The following is a 16,224-nucleotide window of genomic DNA, read 5'->3' on the forward strand; positions in this document are numbered from 1 at the left end:
GTGTGTGTGTGTGCATGTGTGTGTGTGTGAGAGAGAGAGAGAGAGAGAGAGAAGGAGAGAGAGAGAAGGAGGGAGTATTGTGTGCCCATCTTAAGATACCACTCTCTGGAGGTGGTCGGCAGAATCCCCACTGCCCTCACCCCCGAAATGGAGGGTCCAGCATTTTCTTCCCAGTTGTAAGGAACTTCAGGATCTTAGGCTGCGCCTCAGTGAGGTTGCCTGACTGCAGTCATGCAGATCCATGGCCACTGCGCGGACAGTGGGGACAGAGGGCCAGACCCAAGAACCAGGCTGGAAGCTAAAATGTCCTAAATTCTTAGGCAGCGATTCCTGATGTGGCCCCTAGTTTTCAGGATGGCACTTGTTTCCTCTTTGGGATTTTTTAGGAGGGGTTGTGAGTAGTCATTAGCCCTTGTGGAGGGAGCTAAGTGGCACTGTGGCTTGACATATGTCTTGTTAGAACTATTTATGGGACTGGACAGCAAGGACAGGGAGTAAAAGGTTTATTTTTTTTAAAAGTACACTGGTATTCATATACTAAGCCCAGTTTTGTTGTGCTCAGGAAGACTTGAATCTGACTTACAGAACAACTGTGACTCATCCTGTGGGGACAGCCCCCTGTGCCACAACCAAGCAAATGATAGCCCCAGGACTAAAATGATTCTATGAAGCAGTAGGATGGGGAGACAATGTAGAATTGCCACCTATTGCTAAGAAAAGCCCCTAACTTGTTCTTTTAACTATTATTTTTAAATTTGTGTTAGCCAGATAACATCTAATAAAATTGAAGGGAGGCACCATGGATACAACTTGTTGTGGATCACTTCGTGTGTTTCTGTGATAAATTGGCACCGATAAATTAACAAATTTTACATTTGGCAAGAAATAGTAACACTAGAGATCAAAATGAGGGACGTCTGTCAGGATTTCACACCGGCCATCTTTTATATTTGACCCTTCCTCTAGGAGCTAAAAAGGACAAAAAGTAAACACCAAAATCAAAACAAACAAAAAAATGAAGCACCTGGGTGGCTCAGTTGGTTAAGTGTCCAACTTAGGCTCAGGTCATGACCTCAAGGTTCTTGGGTTTGAGCCCACACATTGGGCTCTGTGCTGACAGCTCAGAGCCTAGAGCCTGCTTCAGACTCTGTGTCTCTACCTCTCTGCCTCTTCCCTGCTTGACTCTATCTCTCTGTCTCTCAAAAATAAACATGAAAACAAATAAAAATAAAATAAAATAAAAACAAAAAACACACAAATGAAAGCCAAAAAATCAAACCAAAACAACGAAAATGAGGACATCCATCCTTTTCTTGCCTTATGTGTAAGCTATAAGCATTATTTACTTACACTTGGTGTATTATATGTGTATATCTATAGAAAAAAATTTCCTTAAACTCATTTCTTTTTGTACTTGATGACATTTCTATGTAACTAAAGTTAGAATATGAGAGAACCCTAAATTGATATTTACAGATTACCATCAAAACAGATTCATAGTGAGTAAGGATGAGCTAATACAGTGAACCATTAAATTAAGAGCTGGAGTAAAAATCCACTAGAGTCATCTTGAATTAATAAGGCAGCTCTTAGAAAATTACATTTTGTATGATAAATGTTCACATGCTTTCTCCTTACCTTCTCAGTTTTCCACATATATTTTTACAGTTACATAGGTTCAAGCAAAATGAGAAGAATAGAAATTATGCAAGCAGGCAGGATATGGGATCTCTTTTGTTAAGCCTATGATTTAAAAAAATTTTTAATATATTTTGAAAGAAAGAGCAGGGGAGGGGCAGAGAGAGAGAGAGAGAGAGAGAGAGGGAATCCCAAGCAGGCTCCATGCTGTCAGTGCAGAGTCCAGTGCAGGGCTTGAACTCATGAACTGTGAGATCATGACCTGAGCCTAAGTCAGGAGTTGGATGATTAACCAACTGAGCCACCCAGGTGCCCCTGTTAAACCTATCATTTTAAAAACTACTTATAAATTGCAAAGCTAATCAGATTTCTTAAATTCCCACCTTTCTTAAGGAATTCCTTCTGCTCTTGAGAAAATAAATTTTGACAGTCAGAAGCTGATGGGGGTCTTCTGAGATAGGAGGAAAGAAATTATTTACAAATGATTCAAAAGTCATGTCCTATGTGTATGCAGAATTACTTTCCTTTGAAGTTATAAATTTTGAGTGGGTGTTGTGTCAGTCAATATACTCTGTACCTTTTTCTTTTCCTTGTTGTTCCTATTATGCATATTTTACACCTTTTGTAGTTGTCCCACAGCTCTTGGATAGTATGTTTTTTTTTCTTTTCCAGTCTTCTTTCTCTTTGTCTTTCAGTTTTGGAAGCATCTATTGATGTATCCTCAAGCTCATTGATTCCTCAGCTGTGTCTAGTCTCCTAATAAGCCCATCAAAGGCATTTTTCATTTCTGTCACAATGGTTTTGATTTCTAGCATTTATGTTTTATTCTTAGAATTTCCATCTCTTTGTCTACAATTACCCATCTGGTCTCACATGTTGTCTCCTTTTTCCATTAGAGCTGTTAGCATCATTGTTTAAAGGATATTTTTTTTTAATTTTTTTTTCATGTTTATTTATTTTTGAGACAGAGAGAGACAGAGCATGAACGGGGGAGGGTCAGAGAGAGAGGGAGACACAGAATCTGAAGCAGGCTCCAGGCTCTGAGCTGTCAGCACAGAGCCTGACGTGGGGCTCGAACTCACGGACCGTGAGATCATGACCTGAGCCGAAGTCGGACGCTCAACCGACTGAGCCACCCAGGCGCCCCAGCATCATTGTTTAAAATTTCCAGTCTGATAATTCCAACATCCCTGCTTTAACCAAGTCTGGTTTTGATGTTTGCTGTGTCTCTTTAAACCATGTGTTTTTTTTGTTTGTTTGTTTTTTGGAGCCTTGTAACTTTTTTTTATTATTATTAAAAGGCAGACATGATGTATCAGGAACCCAGTACTGGTTCCTGCAGAGGTTTCTGATTGTGGGTTCCTAATGTGGTAAGTTGTAACTCTGTGTTTCCACCTGTGTGTCTCTCCAATTTTGAGGACAGCACTATGACCTCACTTCTCTGATGGATCTAAGGAGAATTGTTGATTTTTCAGCTTATTCAGCTTTTTAATTGTTGTTAAAATAGAGTGATAACTTCTAAGCTCCTTATATGCCAGACCAGAAGCTGGAAGTCCTTAGACAATACTCTTTTGAGGATTTCCTTCAGGAAATAGAAACCTTCTGGTTAACTTAAAGGGAAAAAATAATAAGAAAACCCTTTATTGAAGGCTATGGCATAGTTCTCAAAATTGCATGAAGACATATACAGGCAAGATATGGAAAGTTCAGAACCTAGAGAAGCTCCGGGCTTGCAAGCCTACTGTGGGTCATATACCCACCCCCAGCAGGGAGAGCAGTCCCACCAAGGTTTAGTGGGAGAGGTCCTTCCTAAAAGGAAGTTTAGGTTACTGCTAGAAGAAACAGAGGGATGCATTATAAGAATAAGCACCTTTGTCCAGGGAAAGAGGAAACCAAGCTCCTGAAGTTCTGGCTCAGTCGCCTAGAATTCCTATCCAATGTTACAATTCTGTATAATGTTTATATTGGTGGTTTTTTAGTTATTAGGGGCTTAATCTCTATATGAAAATTAAACTTCACTGATAAGGGAATGCCACTTATTATTGAGATTTATTTTAGATTTCTTTCACCTGACATAAATTCTAAATGTTCATGTTGTGTTTCTCTTTTAAGTCCATTTAAGTCTATTTTAAGTCAACATTAAGGACAAAAAAAAAAATTCAAGGTAATTCTCTTCCTAATGTTTCTTTTTTGCTTTTAAATAGAACCAAACCCTCTGAAGAAGTTGCCTGATCCAGAACCTGCTTTGTCTTCCAAGGAAAATTAAAGGTAAAAAAAACCCAGAAGCCCAACAGACTATCTGCCAAAAGAACTATGGCTTCCCATTGCCAGCACTTTTGATCACCATCTTTTTCTGCTTACCTGCTGCATCAGCTAAGGTTCAGCTGCAGACAACAGAACCACTCAACCTGGTTCGGCTGAAGGAGATATATTAACAGGCATTGGTTGGCTTACAAATTCACTGGAGGGATTGGAGGAGTAGGCTCAAGGTTGAGCTTCCTAGAACATGAATTACAATACCTCTGCTGTGAGTCAGAGCTGACAGGAAGTGGAAGAATCAAGCTGCTGACCAAATCATTAAAGTATACTAACATAGATGGTCTGGCTCACACTTTGAGAAAATTGACTTCAGGCGTGAACAGGGGAAGAGAATTCAGCAAAGGAAATTGTGAAAGAGTAGCCCAAGAGGTAGGAAGGAATCCAGGGAATATGGGGGCACAGAGACCATGGGAAGAGTTTCAGGGGAAGGGAATGGAAAATAGGCTCTAAAAAATGTCCATCAGTAAGAAGGAGGTTGCCGGAAATCATATAAGAACCATTCTCATGAGATTAATGAAGCCAGAATGCAGTGGGTGAGGAGTGAGTGGGAGGTATGAAAACAAAGAGAGTGTATACCACTCTTGCAAAAAGCCTGGCTGTGAAGGAGAAGAGAGGGTGGTGGTTGTTAAGAGTGTGACATAGCGGAGAGAGGGTGACTTTCTTTATTTAGAAGATGGGAGATACTAGTGGTCCATTTTTAAATGTTCGTAGGAAGAACCCTATTGAGTAGAAGCAGCTGAACATGCAGGAGAACAATGTGTAATAATAGTGTGGTTCCTGAAGGGAAGGGGTAGGAAGGAATTTGAGGAATGGGAGGGAGTGAGAAGGTCAGAGATATGAGATACTTGCAGTGGAGAACAGGAGAGAAAGCAGTTTAGGCAACACAGGAGGGCCCCTGGGCAGCATGAAGTCCTGATACAGAAACCTGTACTTTAAAAATCAGGTACTTCAGGAGTGCCTGGGTGGCTCTGTTGGTTAAGCATCTGACTCTTGGTTTTGGCTCAGGTCATGATCTCATGGTTCATGAGTTCAAGCCCCACAATGGGCTCTGCACTGATAGTGTGGAATCTGCTTGGGATTCTCTCTCTCTCTCTCTCTCTCTCTCTCTCTCTCTCTCTCTCTCTCTCTCTCTCCCCCCTCCCCCCTGCCCTGCTTGTGCATTCTCTGTCTTTCTCTCTCTCATAATAAATAAATAACTTTTTAAAAAAATGAGGTATTTCAAATTTCTAGTATGCAGATCCTAAAATGTGGGACTGGCTGAATGAAGGTGGGATAGGGGCTATGCAAATCCTGTTATAGATGGCTGAGAGTTACCAGCCATAACTTGTGGATCAGTTAAGATACTTCTGACTATAAGCAATAAATACTTAAACTAGATTGTAAAACGAAGGAAATTTACTGGCTCACATGAGGAAAAACCCAAAAGCATGTAGGCTTCAGGCACAGATTGACCAATCCTCCCTTTGTGATTTACTCTATTCAGCTCCACTCCAGCTGTCCACTCAGGGTTACATTTGGGCTTCCCTGAGGTTATATCACAGACCTTAATAACTGAAGGTAGACCTCCTTTGCTAGGGTTATTTGGGACAGAGATACCAGAAATTCACACACATCACCAGGGTTCTGGGACAGGCCTCATTGCCCAGAAGTCCATGGACCACGTGTGCCTTGAAATATAGGGAAGAGAGGAAAAGCTTCATTATCTGTGTTGTATAAGCATTTTCTTAGATGATACAGTTTCAAAGTAACTCATGAATTTTCTCTTTTCATTTAACTAAAATTGTAACAATATGCTAAGGGTGCTTCTTCAGGGCTTACATTAGAAACTTAAATTCTTTCCCTCTACCTGCTGATTTTTATAAGGATGTTTTTTCCTGTTATGTGTATTAATATTATACACACTTACTATTAATTTAAGAATTATTTGTTTGCTGAAGGCATATAAATACAGTCCTCAACATTATGCTTACAAATAATTTATTCTTATTTCATACATTTGTTTTTCAGCAAAAAATACATAGTTATATTATTTTACAGAATTCCATGTTCAAGATCATAAAGGAACAATTGTCTCAGAAAACCCAAATCATAGCAAACTATACAAGAGAAATGAATCACAATTTTGTTAGCTACATGCACAGAATTGACCAAAGTGATATTTACTTTTATAGATTATTTTATCAGGTAATGTGGAATTATGATTAAATAATGCTTCTCTGGTAGAGTACATTAATGATTTCAAACCACATTGCAGTCCCTGTGTGGAAGTTCACACATCCTGAGAAGCCTCTCTACCTGGCTAAATACAGCTGTTTAGGATGTAGGTGATGGCTGGAGTCAGGTAGCCTAAGAAGAATTAATTTAGCAAGCAGTGGGATCTTTCAGTTTCTTCATACCTGCATTATCTTTTACTCCTTTCTCCCTCCATTATCACCATTAAATGAACTTAAAAAAAAAAAATACTGACATAAGAATGTCTCTATTTGGTCACTGTGAAATCTACCCTCTACCTCTGACCTGAGGGAAAAAAGGAGTATGGCCTTCAATTAATGCCCTTTACTGCCAAAGGGAACCTGTTGGTTGTACATTCTTGTAAATCCGAGCACAGTAATCATATTTAAATCCTTGGTTTGGAAATGGATGAACCTAGTAAGGCAGATGGTTTGACAAGGCCTAAATACACACGGAATCCTTTTAGAAACCTTTTGTCTTCAAGGCTGAGGTTGTGGAACGCAAAGGCTTCCAGGGTGGTGGGAATGGCCTGGGAGAGGGCTGAAATGAGTTCAGAGCTACCACATGCTTTATGCAGATAAAAGAGCAGCCACGGGGTCGTCCCCAGCCCTGCAATGCAGACAGCCCTTGCCTGATGTGTGTAACGATGGCAGGGGGCTCTACGCTCCTTTTCCACTCCAAAGAAACGAGGAGCATGTCAGGGCTGTACGTTTCCTGGCTACATCATTAGCTGTGGTTATACCCTCATCAAAGTGAACTGTGCTTCATTCCTTTACTGCCTGGGTACTCAGTTGCTTACAATAATTTTGCTCAGAGCCTCCATAAAAGAAAATCAACCTGGTAGAAAAGTAGACGTTCTGTGTTAAGCCTTGCTGGGAGAGTGAATTTAATGAAGTTTCTAACTAGAATTTTTAAAAGACTTTTAATTTAGCCTTGTTACACACCTATAACATATCTGACCTGTTTCCTTCTTTTTTAAAAAGTTTTTTTTTTTTTTTACCTTTCTTTAAACTATACATTATTTACATTTTTAAAGACCTACTAGGTCTTTATCATTTGGGTAAGAGCTCAAGGTGATTAAACTCCCAAGACAAAAATGAGGCTTTCCAAAAAGCGCTGGTTCTCATCTATGTGCTAAGGCCTGTTTTTACAAACAAATTGCTATTATAAACTTTTAAAATATAAAATTAGAATACTTCTTTAAAATGTTTTCCTATTAATTTTTTTTTTTTTGCATCCAGCGTATTAAAAACAGATTATGCTTTCTAACTGGATGTGGAACTAAAAGAAAAAATGAAATTAATGTGTCCCTGTACTCCCCTCATCTAGAAACAAAGGTTTATTTACATGGTGTCCTTTCTCAATGTTGTGGTGAGCTGTGAGGAGGAGTAGGGCCATTTCTCCAGCATGGTTAAATAACCATCTGCAGACCCCTCCACTCCTCCTTGAGTGCTTATTGCATATTTTAGGTGGAGCTGTAAGGCATGAGAAAGGTGGCCTGCCCCTTTTACACATTCAAGAATAATTTTGCACATTCAAGAAATATTCCTTGAGGAATGCCATGTTTGGAATAGCTTTCAGAGATAGGTTAAGAACAAAAAATATTAAGGATCATGCATAACATTTAGATGCACAATACATTGGGGAACGTTTTCCAAAGTTCAAATGAAAGGCTATTTTCCATTGAGTTAAATAGTAAATAAGTGATCATTTTGTTGCATATGTATTCAAAGCTTTCACATCCTGCCAGAGTTAACAGCCAAATGAGCATTCTTGGCCTCTGACCTATAAATAAATACTCTAATTCTGCAACTTGCTCACAGACTCTTAAGAAGCTGTTCTAAAAGAAAAAAGCCCACAAACTGGTTAGAAATCTGCAAACCAGAAACACAATACATTTGTCCTTTTAAAACAACAACAAAAATTTGCATTCAATTTTTAGAATAGTAACTAAGAAGAGCTGACATCCATTTTCACAATTAAGAGAGAACTATTCATAGTATTGAAGAAGGAATAAAATCTTCACCAGGAAGGTGTGTGGCCTATCACATTGGAATATAGTAGTGCTCAGCTTAAACCAATGAAAGCCTTCTTTTTTCAGTTTGTCTAGGCTTGTTTGCTTTTCGTCAGGCAATTTATGTCAGAGGATATTGGCAATCCTTTAAAGAGATGATTTGAAAGGTGATTTACAATTGGCTGGTGCTATCCCCTAATGCCTTTTTGCCTTACGTTCTAATTTTTATGGAAACAAATTAAGGACATTAAGCTAGGGGTAAGTGTACTACTCGAAATGTACCTTGGCACTGGTGCTCAGGTCAAAAGCTACAGGATGTGATTAGGCTGCCAAATAGAATTCCTTGCCTGTCCATTTGAGTGCTAACCCCATGCGAGTTCACATGCTTTTCTAGGGACAAAACTTAAAACTCAGGAGAAATTGTCCATAGTTGAACTTGCTGTCCCATTGTAACTCTTTGAGTCTAATCCTCCTTGTTCTCCCCATCTCATGCCTTCTTCCTATCTTTTCCACATCTGATACTTTTTCTTTATAATTTACTCTAGATCAATTTTTTTCTAAGACTTGTTTTATAGATTACAACACAATGACCTTAAAAGAAGAAAAGGTTAAAGAACGTCAGTTAATCTTTGGAGATTTAAGCTCATACTTTTAAAACTTATGTTATCTATGAAATTCAGACACTTAATGACATCACACTCTAGGCACTTTGGATGAAACTTGCTTCATAATGACATGAATACTATTAACCACCCCAAAAGTGGTTGTGATTAGTATCTCTATTAGTAGTGATGATAAAATTTCCAACCCTTTCTATGTACATATGCCTGCTATCCCTTCACCCGCAATGTAATTAAATTTTTAAATTATTTTTAATAATAAAATTCACATAGGCCTAGGAGAAGACAGGAAAAAAAAAAGAGAGAGAGAAAGGAAAGAAATTGATTCTGGGTAAGTTAGCATGTTAATTGAAATAAGATTCTATGCATTGCTCTTATGCTAACCGAAAGGAGAAAAGAACCAAACTGTAATAATATGGATGGATCCTTGACCAATGTCTTCTATGCAGTAGGTGCTCAATGATTATTAAAAGGATTACATGAACAAATGTGGAAATCAACTCAAAAGATACTGACAGGGTAAAGTCAGCATGGTAGATGTTAATAGATGAAGAACAATCCAAGATGATAAAAACTATTTACCTGGTAACATTCTGTTTAAGATTTTTATAACCTAAATTCAAGGGTAACCACATCTCACTTCACTGTTTTACAATTATAAATTATATACCTGTATCCATATACCTCTCCAATTAGTGTCTGTGTGCTTGGCCAGGCATCGTAGCCATGCAAACTAGCAAAAAACACTCAGCTGAGCACACAGCCATCTCCACATTCTAATGCCAGTTTGAAAACTTCATTCTGTGCCTTGGTAGAACCTCGAAATGGAGATAATTCCTACTGTACCTGTCTCCTACTATAGCTTTGAGCAGATTAACCAAATAAAACTGAGAAGAGATTTGAAGGTAACAATCCCTGTTCTTTATTGCTGGGAGCCTTCAGATTCAGCACCAAATCAGAAAAAGTAAAAATCACCTCCATCCCCCCAATTCTGCATTCTTAGAAATGATTCCCCTGAAGTGGCATGATGAATTAGGCTAAATGGTTTTTAACTGCAAAGCACTTAAGGGTAGGATTTATGAATGGAAACATGTGAAGGCCACTCTGGCCAGCTCTGAAGCCCCATACTTTCTTCCTGGGCTATTTATAGAAAGTGTATGGCCAGTGGAAAAGATCACGTTTATTTTTACAAGCCAGTCATGACATGACCAAAAAACTCACTTCTCTCTGGGAAGGTCATCCCTTTCACCTGAGGGTGTAGCTGCAAGGACATGGAAGAAAGGAACCCCCTTTAGCCAACCCACTCAGCTGAGTCAGCCTGAGACCAGCCCCCAAGGTGACAGGCTCTGAAGTCAGACCCCCTCATTTCCCAGGCATGACTTTATGACGCTGCTCCTTGAGATGTCATCGAGATCATGACTAACAAGTAAAAATAAAATGTATTACATAATCTGCTTCAAAATTCCACTGGCAAAATTGGTTTTGCAGAGATAATGGAGTACATTCTTATTTATCATTTGTTCTACATTTCAAACAGCTGAACACAATAAAGCAAAACTGAATTCTAATGGATATGGCAAAATGGAGAATGTCAAAGATATTTTTTAAAGATATTTTATTCTGACTGCCATGTTACCCCTGAAATATGTAATAATATACCTGGCTAGTTCCATGCAAATGGAAACTCAGTAAATATTTGCTGCTTCTAAAATATCATCATTCATCTGGACAGAAATCTGATATAATTTAGCAAATAACATACATAGTTTCACAAATCATCCCTGGTCCTTTATAGCATATATGGTATCTATTTGCAAATATGAAGTGAAGTCAAACCATTGTTTTCCACCAGAATGTCCTTTTATCAATATTATATGTGGTACATAAAAACTAAGATGGAATGAGGGAAAGCAAAGTGGAGGAAGGAAAAGGCAAAGGGAAGGAAAGTGAGTCCTCATTCACTCTGGGACATACGGGGTACTGAAAACTTTCAGGGGAAAACTGTGTCACCTTACTGGGCTCATGCATCATAATCACTTGAAAATGATATGGGTATAAATTTATCCTTAAGTGGCCTCTGTTTAAGGACAAAGACACAGGGCAAGAAGATAATTCTATTTGTAGACCCAGAACATCTCCTACAAAAGTTTAAAATGACAAATATGGGGTTTATTTCTTGTTCTCAAACTCATGGACCCTTTTTAGAATCTGTCCCTTGAAAGTTCCATCTGAAAGGGGAGGTCCCATTTTACAAGGAAGCTACCAAACACTCTTCGACCTGTTTCTCTAGCTTCCACACTAACATTCTTTGGAGCTCTAGAAGAGACAGCAATGACGTGCAAATAAGTTTGCATGTGGAAATATCCTGATTTCCACAACTGTCCTTGAATACATGCACTGAGTTAAGTTATAGCTGAGGAAAAACATCTGTGCTAGGCACAAATTCTCAGCCTCTATCACCTAAGGGGAACCTCCTTGCACTCTGCGTAAGATTGGACAGACACCCATCAGCAAATGTGCAAAGTGTATTTACAATCCCATTAAGAGGTTCTAAATTAAATATAGACATATGTAAAGTTAACTTCTGTGTGCAGATTAACACACAAGAATACTGGTTACTCCAGGGAATTGTGCCAAGCCTCTCTGTTTACAAATACAGTAGAGATTAAAAGCATAAACAAAAACAGATCTTTTTAGGAGATCCAGCCTACCAGTGCTGAGGTAAGTGTTCATCTACCTTATGTGCTTGATCTAAATTATACTATGAAGTCAAGACTCCCCATTCAATGACTTATTTGGCTCTTAACCAAAAGAACTTATCAGGAAGTGTGATAAGTATTTAAATAAGCCACCTCAGTGGTTTTGTGTTAACCTAGAGTTGTTATCTCAAGTACAGGTTATTGTTTATGAGAAATGTCTTAAATAACATCGGCCAATGTTGTTGTTAGGAAGGATCACAGGAGCACATTCACTAATTTTTCAACGACTAGGGCCACTGCCATTCATTTCCATAGTGGGGATCCAAATGAGACTTCAGGGTTTTAACTATGCAAAGTTAATGTTATTTAACTCAACATTTTCAATTACAACTCAAGTAATATGCTCCTGACTTCCATAATTTAACTGCCTCAGTTATTCCTGCATATTATGTTTTGAATTTTAAGCAAGGATAAATGGCATCGGTGTAGAACAGTTTCCTCTCACCTTCCCCCAATGGCTGCATTAAGAACCACAGCCACTTTAGCGGGTTGACTCCTTCTCTTAGAGAAGTCAAATGCTCTGCAGGTCCCGGTAAGCTACTTCCAGCCCTACCAAAAACTTAAAACCAACACCATCTTCCTTCTTTTCTGGGTAGAATGTTAGACCCTGATTTGCAGTAGTAAGAAAAGCTTATTCTTACTGCTCTCCCCATGCATGAAACTATGTTTGAGGACCGGTCCTTTGGGCATTCCTTCAAAAGGCACATTATTCTAGTGGCAATTTAAATAATTAGAGAAGGAAACAATAAAATCAAAAACAAAACAAAAAATAAGAAAGGTCTTGTGGAATCCATTAAAGTAAATTGGAATCTGGGATATATACAAACCACTGAGCTCCTCAACAATAGTTTAACCAGAGTCCCTAAGGTAGAATAATTCACAGTTGTATCATGACACACATACACCTTCAGAAAACACTTTAAAAAAGTAGTTGAGAATTCTCAAGCAGCTTGCCCTGATGTCCAGTTCAAGTGTATGCAATGCAGAAGGGCTGCAAAATTCAAAACTATGTAACAAAGACAATTCAGTGCATATCACAGGTTTTGATAAATCATGAAAAATCATTGTATATATTACTATTTAAATAACATCTGAGAAACATTTTGAGATAATTAACTTGTGTTCACATTCCATGCATTTTCTAGTAGGTTAAGCCCTGGGTTTGTGTCTTTGTGCCCGTTTCCTACAAAGCTCCATTCTTTTGACAAATCCAAGCATTCCTCAGACTGAAATGGAAGTACCCAACGATTTTGTCTACTTACCCTCTTTACTGCATACTTGACCTCACAAGGGCTACTTGTCATTACCACTGGCACAGAAAGTGACCGGAAAACCGAACTGTTTGGGGTTTTATTTGGGATTTTCTTCACTGCCTCTGGATGTCAGAGACACCACCAGAATTTTTCCAGGGGCAAGAACCAGTGTCCCTCTCCCTCCTGCTGGAACCACCTCCCTCTTCAAAAGCCCCAAGTGCACTGAGACCCCCTTCTTGCATTGGATTTTTTTCCCTGTGGTTTTGCAGCACCTTCCTCGAGCAAAGAAGGAAACACAACAAAACTTGAAAACAAACCAACAGTAGCAACAACAGAAACTCCAAACAAATAGGTGGGCAAACCAGCGGCCTCCTCCAAGGCGAAGGTTCACTTTTTACTGCAGAATTCCGAGTTGTTTAGGAACTTCTTGATGACCAGCCCCAGACAGACCACCAGCAGCAGCATGTAACCCACTGTGCCAGAAAAGGTGGGTGCGGCAGGCGGCGCCTTGAGGAATTGGCGCAGGCCCTCCTCCACATAGTACACCTGGTCATAGATGCTGAGAAAAGTGAATATGTGGAAGAGCTGGTGGCTGTGGCCAATGATGTCAAATAGGCCTGGCTGGATGCGCTCGGGGATCTTGCTCACATTGAAGAAGGCGGCCACCACTAGCCAGAAGTAGCGACGATAGAAGTGCACGAAGAGCGTGGGGTTTTCACCGCGCAGGTCAAAGAGCCAGCTCTCGAGCATGATGGGGCAGGCCATGCTGAGCGGCATGACGAAGACAAAAGTGCGAAGCGCGAACGGGTAAGAGCACCAGTCTGTGCGGCTCTTGCAGCAGGCCACCGTGCAGGCCACAGCCAGCACGAAGGCCACGGGCAGCACGAGCGCGCGGTAGGCAGCAATGAGGCGCGTGCAGTCCACGTGCCAGCCCAGGCGCTGCTGCACATACGGTGTCATCACTCTGGCGTCCAACAAGCTCAGGCCCGGCAGCAGATAGTAGTAGTAGGCCACCGTGCTGCCAAAACCGTAGTAGCTGATGGACGCGTAGTCCAGGTAGAAGAAGGCAGCGCGCAGGCGCAGCGACAGGCAGCTGAACACGTGCGCCGTGCAGCTCATGGCGAAGGTCAGCAGCACGCCCGACGCGTAGCACCACAGCGGCAGCAGCCATGGGTGATGGAAGGGCACATCCTGGCCGCTCAGGAAAAACAGGCGGCAGAACTTGCTCAGGAACAGCAGTAGCGGGATGAAGTGCGTCCAGAAGTTGAGCGTCTCGTTGGTAGGCTTCAGTACCGAGGCTAGGCACTCCTGCGCCGTACATGGCAGCCGCCGGTAGCCCGACAGGATGAAGCACTCCACGAAGTCGTCGGGCACCTCGTCCCAGCGCAGCAGCGGCTTGGCCGATGCTGGGGGGTCCCCGGAGGCGGAGGGATGGGGACGCAAGGCGGCCTCCGAAGCCGCCAAGGTTGTGGCAGGCGGGCCCTTTGTGCCTGCTCCCCGGGGCTGCAGGCGCCGCGGCATGGTGCCTGGGGCTTGGCTAGGTCGCACACAGGCGACCTCTGGCGCCGGCTCCCGCGCGCTCGGCAGTCCCCGCCGGCCGCCGTCGGAGCCTTTGTGCACGCGCCGGGGGCGTCGCTGCCGATTCAAGAGAAGACCTTATTCTGAGCAGCCCTTCCTAAAAAAATAAAAACAATAATCAGGTTATAAGCAGCGCAGCGACTGGCAGGAGCCCGCGGGCTCGGCGGCGCCTTCGCCAGGCTCCCTGCTACGGGCTCGCGGTCGCCCGCGCTGCGGCGGCGGCGGCGGCGGCGGACTGCTGCGGCAGCGGCAGCGGCGGCGCTGCTGCGGTGACTGGGCATCGCGCGGTGCGGGCGCAGCCGCCGCCGCCGCCGCCGCCGCCCCCGGAGCGGGAGGCGGGGATGTGGGAGCCGAGGCGCTGGAAGGAGGGAGGGACAGGCGCACCGAGGGAGGGCGGGGGCCTCCCCGGCTAGTGTTTCGCAGCCGCCTCGGGGGATAGAGTTGTCCCCTGTCTCGAGTTCCGTACCATCCCCCTTCCTCGGGCCGCAGTAGCCCGAGCTAGCCCCTAAATGATTGATGTGGGGGCAAAAGCAGCGCCAACGACTCGGCTGAGCGCACCAAGGGCCAGGGTCGACGCCCGGGTTCGAAACCCGACAGCCACTCCGGCGTTCCAGAGGACACTGGGGAGCAGTGTTCTCGGGGGGTGGGGGGGAGCTGGGGCCGCGGGGTTGGGGGGAGGGTGCCTGGAGTTCCAGAGCCTGGGGTGGGCGGAGAGATGCGCTAACAGTAATCTTCGGAGGTGGCGGGGGCAGGGAGCTCCGGAAATCGGGGGCCTTTGAGACCGTGTCTCGATCAGAGCCGTGTCATTGTCAGATACCTGAGACTGCCCCCTCTCTTTTCTTGTATGTGGCGTGTGTGCGCGCGCGCTTGCGCGCGGGCGCGCGGGTCCCTTAATCTACACGATAAAAGCCTTAGTTTATTCCTTTTCGTCTAGCGGACTTATTCAGGTGCGTCACTAACCTCCTTTCCTTCGTCCGCATCCTGTCCAAACGAACCGTTCCTAAACCGGCCTCCGGTCGCGCTCACCAACCCTCCGGGGCCGCGGCTCACCCAACCTCGTGTTCTTGTGTCTTTAACTGGGAGTCTGGTTTGGAGCCAAAGTCCAACAACTCAGGGCGGGCTGCTCAAACTCCACGTTTTATTGAAAAATTTCAGATGAAGACCGGCCGATTCAGAAAGCCTCTAACCATCTGAAGCATTTATTGAACAAGGGTTCCCAAGCAGAGCTGTGCCCGAGCCAAGGGCTGATCATAGCATAGCGGAGGGTGTTGATGAGGCAGGACTTAAAGAGAGGAGGTGCGTTCTAGCACGAAATGGAAAGAGAACTAAGACGAATTCGTAGAGACTGGCAGGGGGTAGCTTGGAAAAAGCTGATGCATAATTAACCAGAAGTACCTGGCAGGCTAGGTTGGGTGGATGGAGGCCAGAAGAAAGGAAGTCTGAAGAATCGAAAGACGGTTGTGATGCACTGCGGTGTGAAAGAAAATTTGCCCTTGAGTTTTGTAAAAAGGGGCTTTAAAGCCTGTCTGCTGTAAAATGTTTACCATTTCACAGAAGTTTCTCTTAGTGATGCCCTGGGGGTGTGACTGAGTCTAACTTGAATCACTGACCTGCAATATAGTGTTATGGCAACAAGAGGTAATTTTAAAGGGACCACCCACTGTTCTAAGTGCTTTACGGTTTTCAAATCTTTTAGGTGTTATTTTTCCCCCCCTTTGCAGCCTGGGAAATGGAGGCACCACGACTGTAAATAACATGCCCAATTGGTAAAAGGGAGATTTGAACCCAGGCAATCTGCTTCTAGATCTCAT

General features: G+C 42.7%; 1 protein-coding gene across 3 annotated transcripts; it reads right to left on the minus strand.

Moving 5' to 3' along the window:
- Positions 1–5,917: 5,917 nt before the first annotated feature.
- On the minus strand, positions 5,918–15,941 carry PAQR9 (progestin and adipoQ receptor family member 9). Of its 3 annotated transcripts, none has more exons than XM_058730123.1 (2): positions 15,374–15,941; positions 5,918–14,510 (listed from the first exon to the last, which is right to left on the minus strand). In XM_058730123.1, the coding sequence occupies exon 2, from the start codon at positions 14,354–14,356 to the stop codon at positions 13,223–13,225; it is 1,134 nt and encodes a 377-aa protein (XP_058586106.1). In that variant the 5' UTR covers positions 14,357–14,510; positions 15,374–15,941; the 3' UTR covers positions 5,918–13,222. The 3 variants fall into 3 exon arrangements, with proteins under 3 accessions (XP_058586106.1, XP_058586107.1, XP_058586105.1); XM_058730124.1 differs by lacking the exon at positions 15,374–15,941 and adding an exon at positions 14,880–15,012; XM_058730122.1 differs by lacking the exon at positions 15,374–15,941 and adding an exon at positions 14,798–15,012.
- Between the last annotated feature and the right edge of the window lie 283 nt (positions 15,942–16,224).

The sequence above is a fragment of the Neofelis nebulosa genome, chromosome 5 (assembly GCF_028018385.1).
Source record: "Neofelis nebulosa isolate mNeoNeb1 chromosome 5, mNeoNeb1.pri, whole genome shotgun sequence".
Classification (NCBI taxonomy): domain Eukaryota; kingdom Metazoa; phylum Chordata; class Mammalia; order Carnivora; family Felidae; genus Neofelis; species Neofelis nebulosa.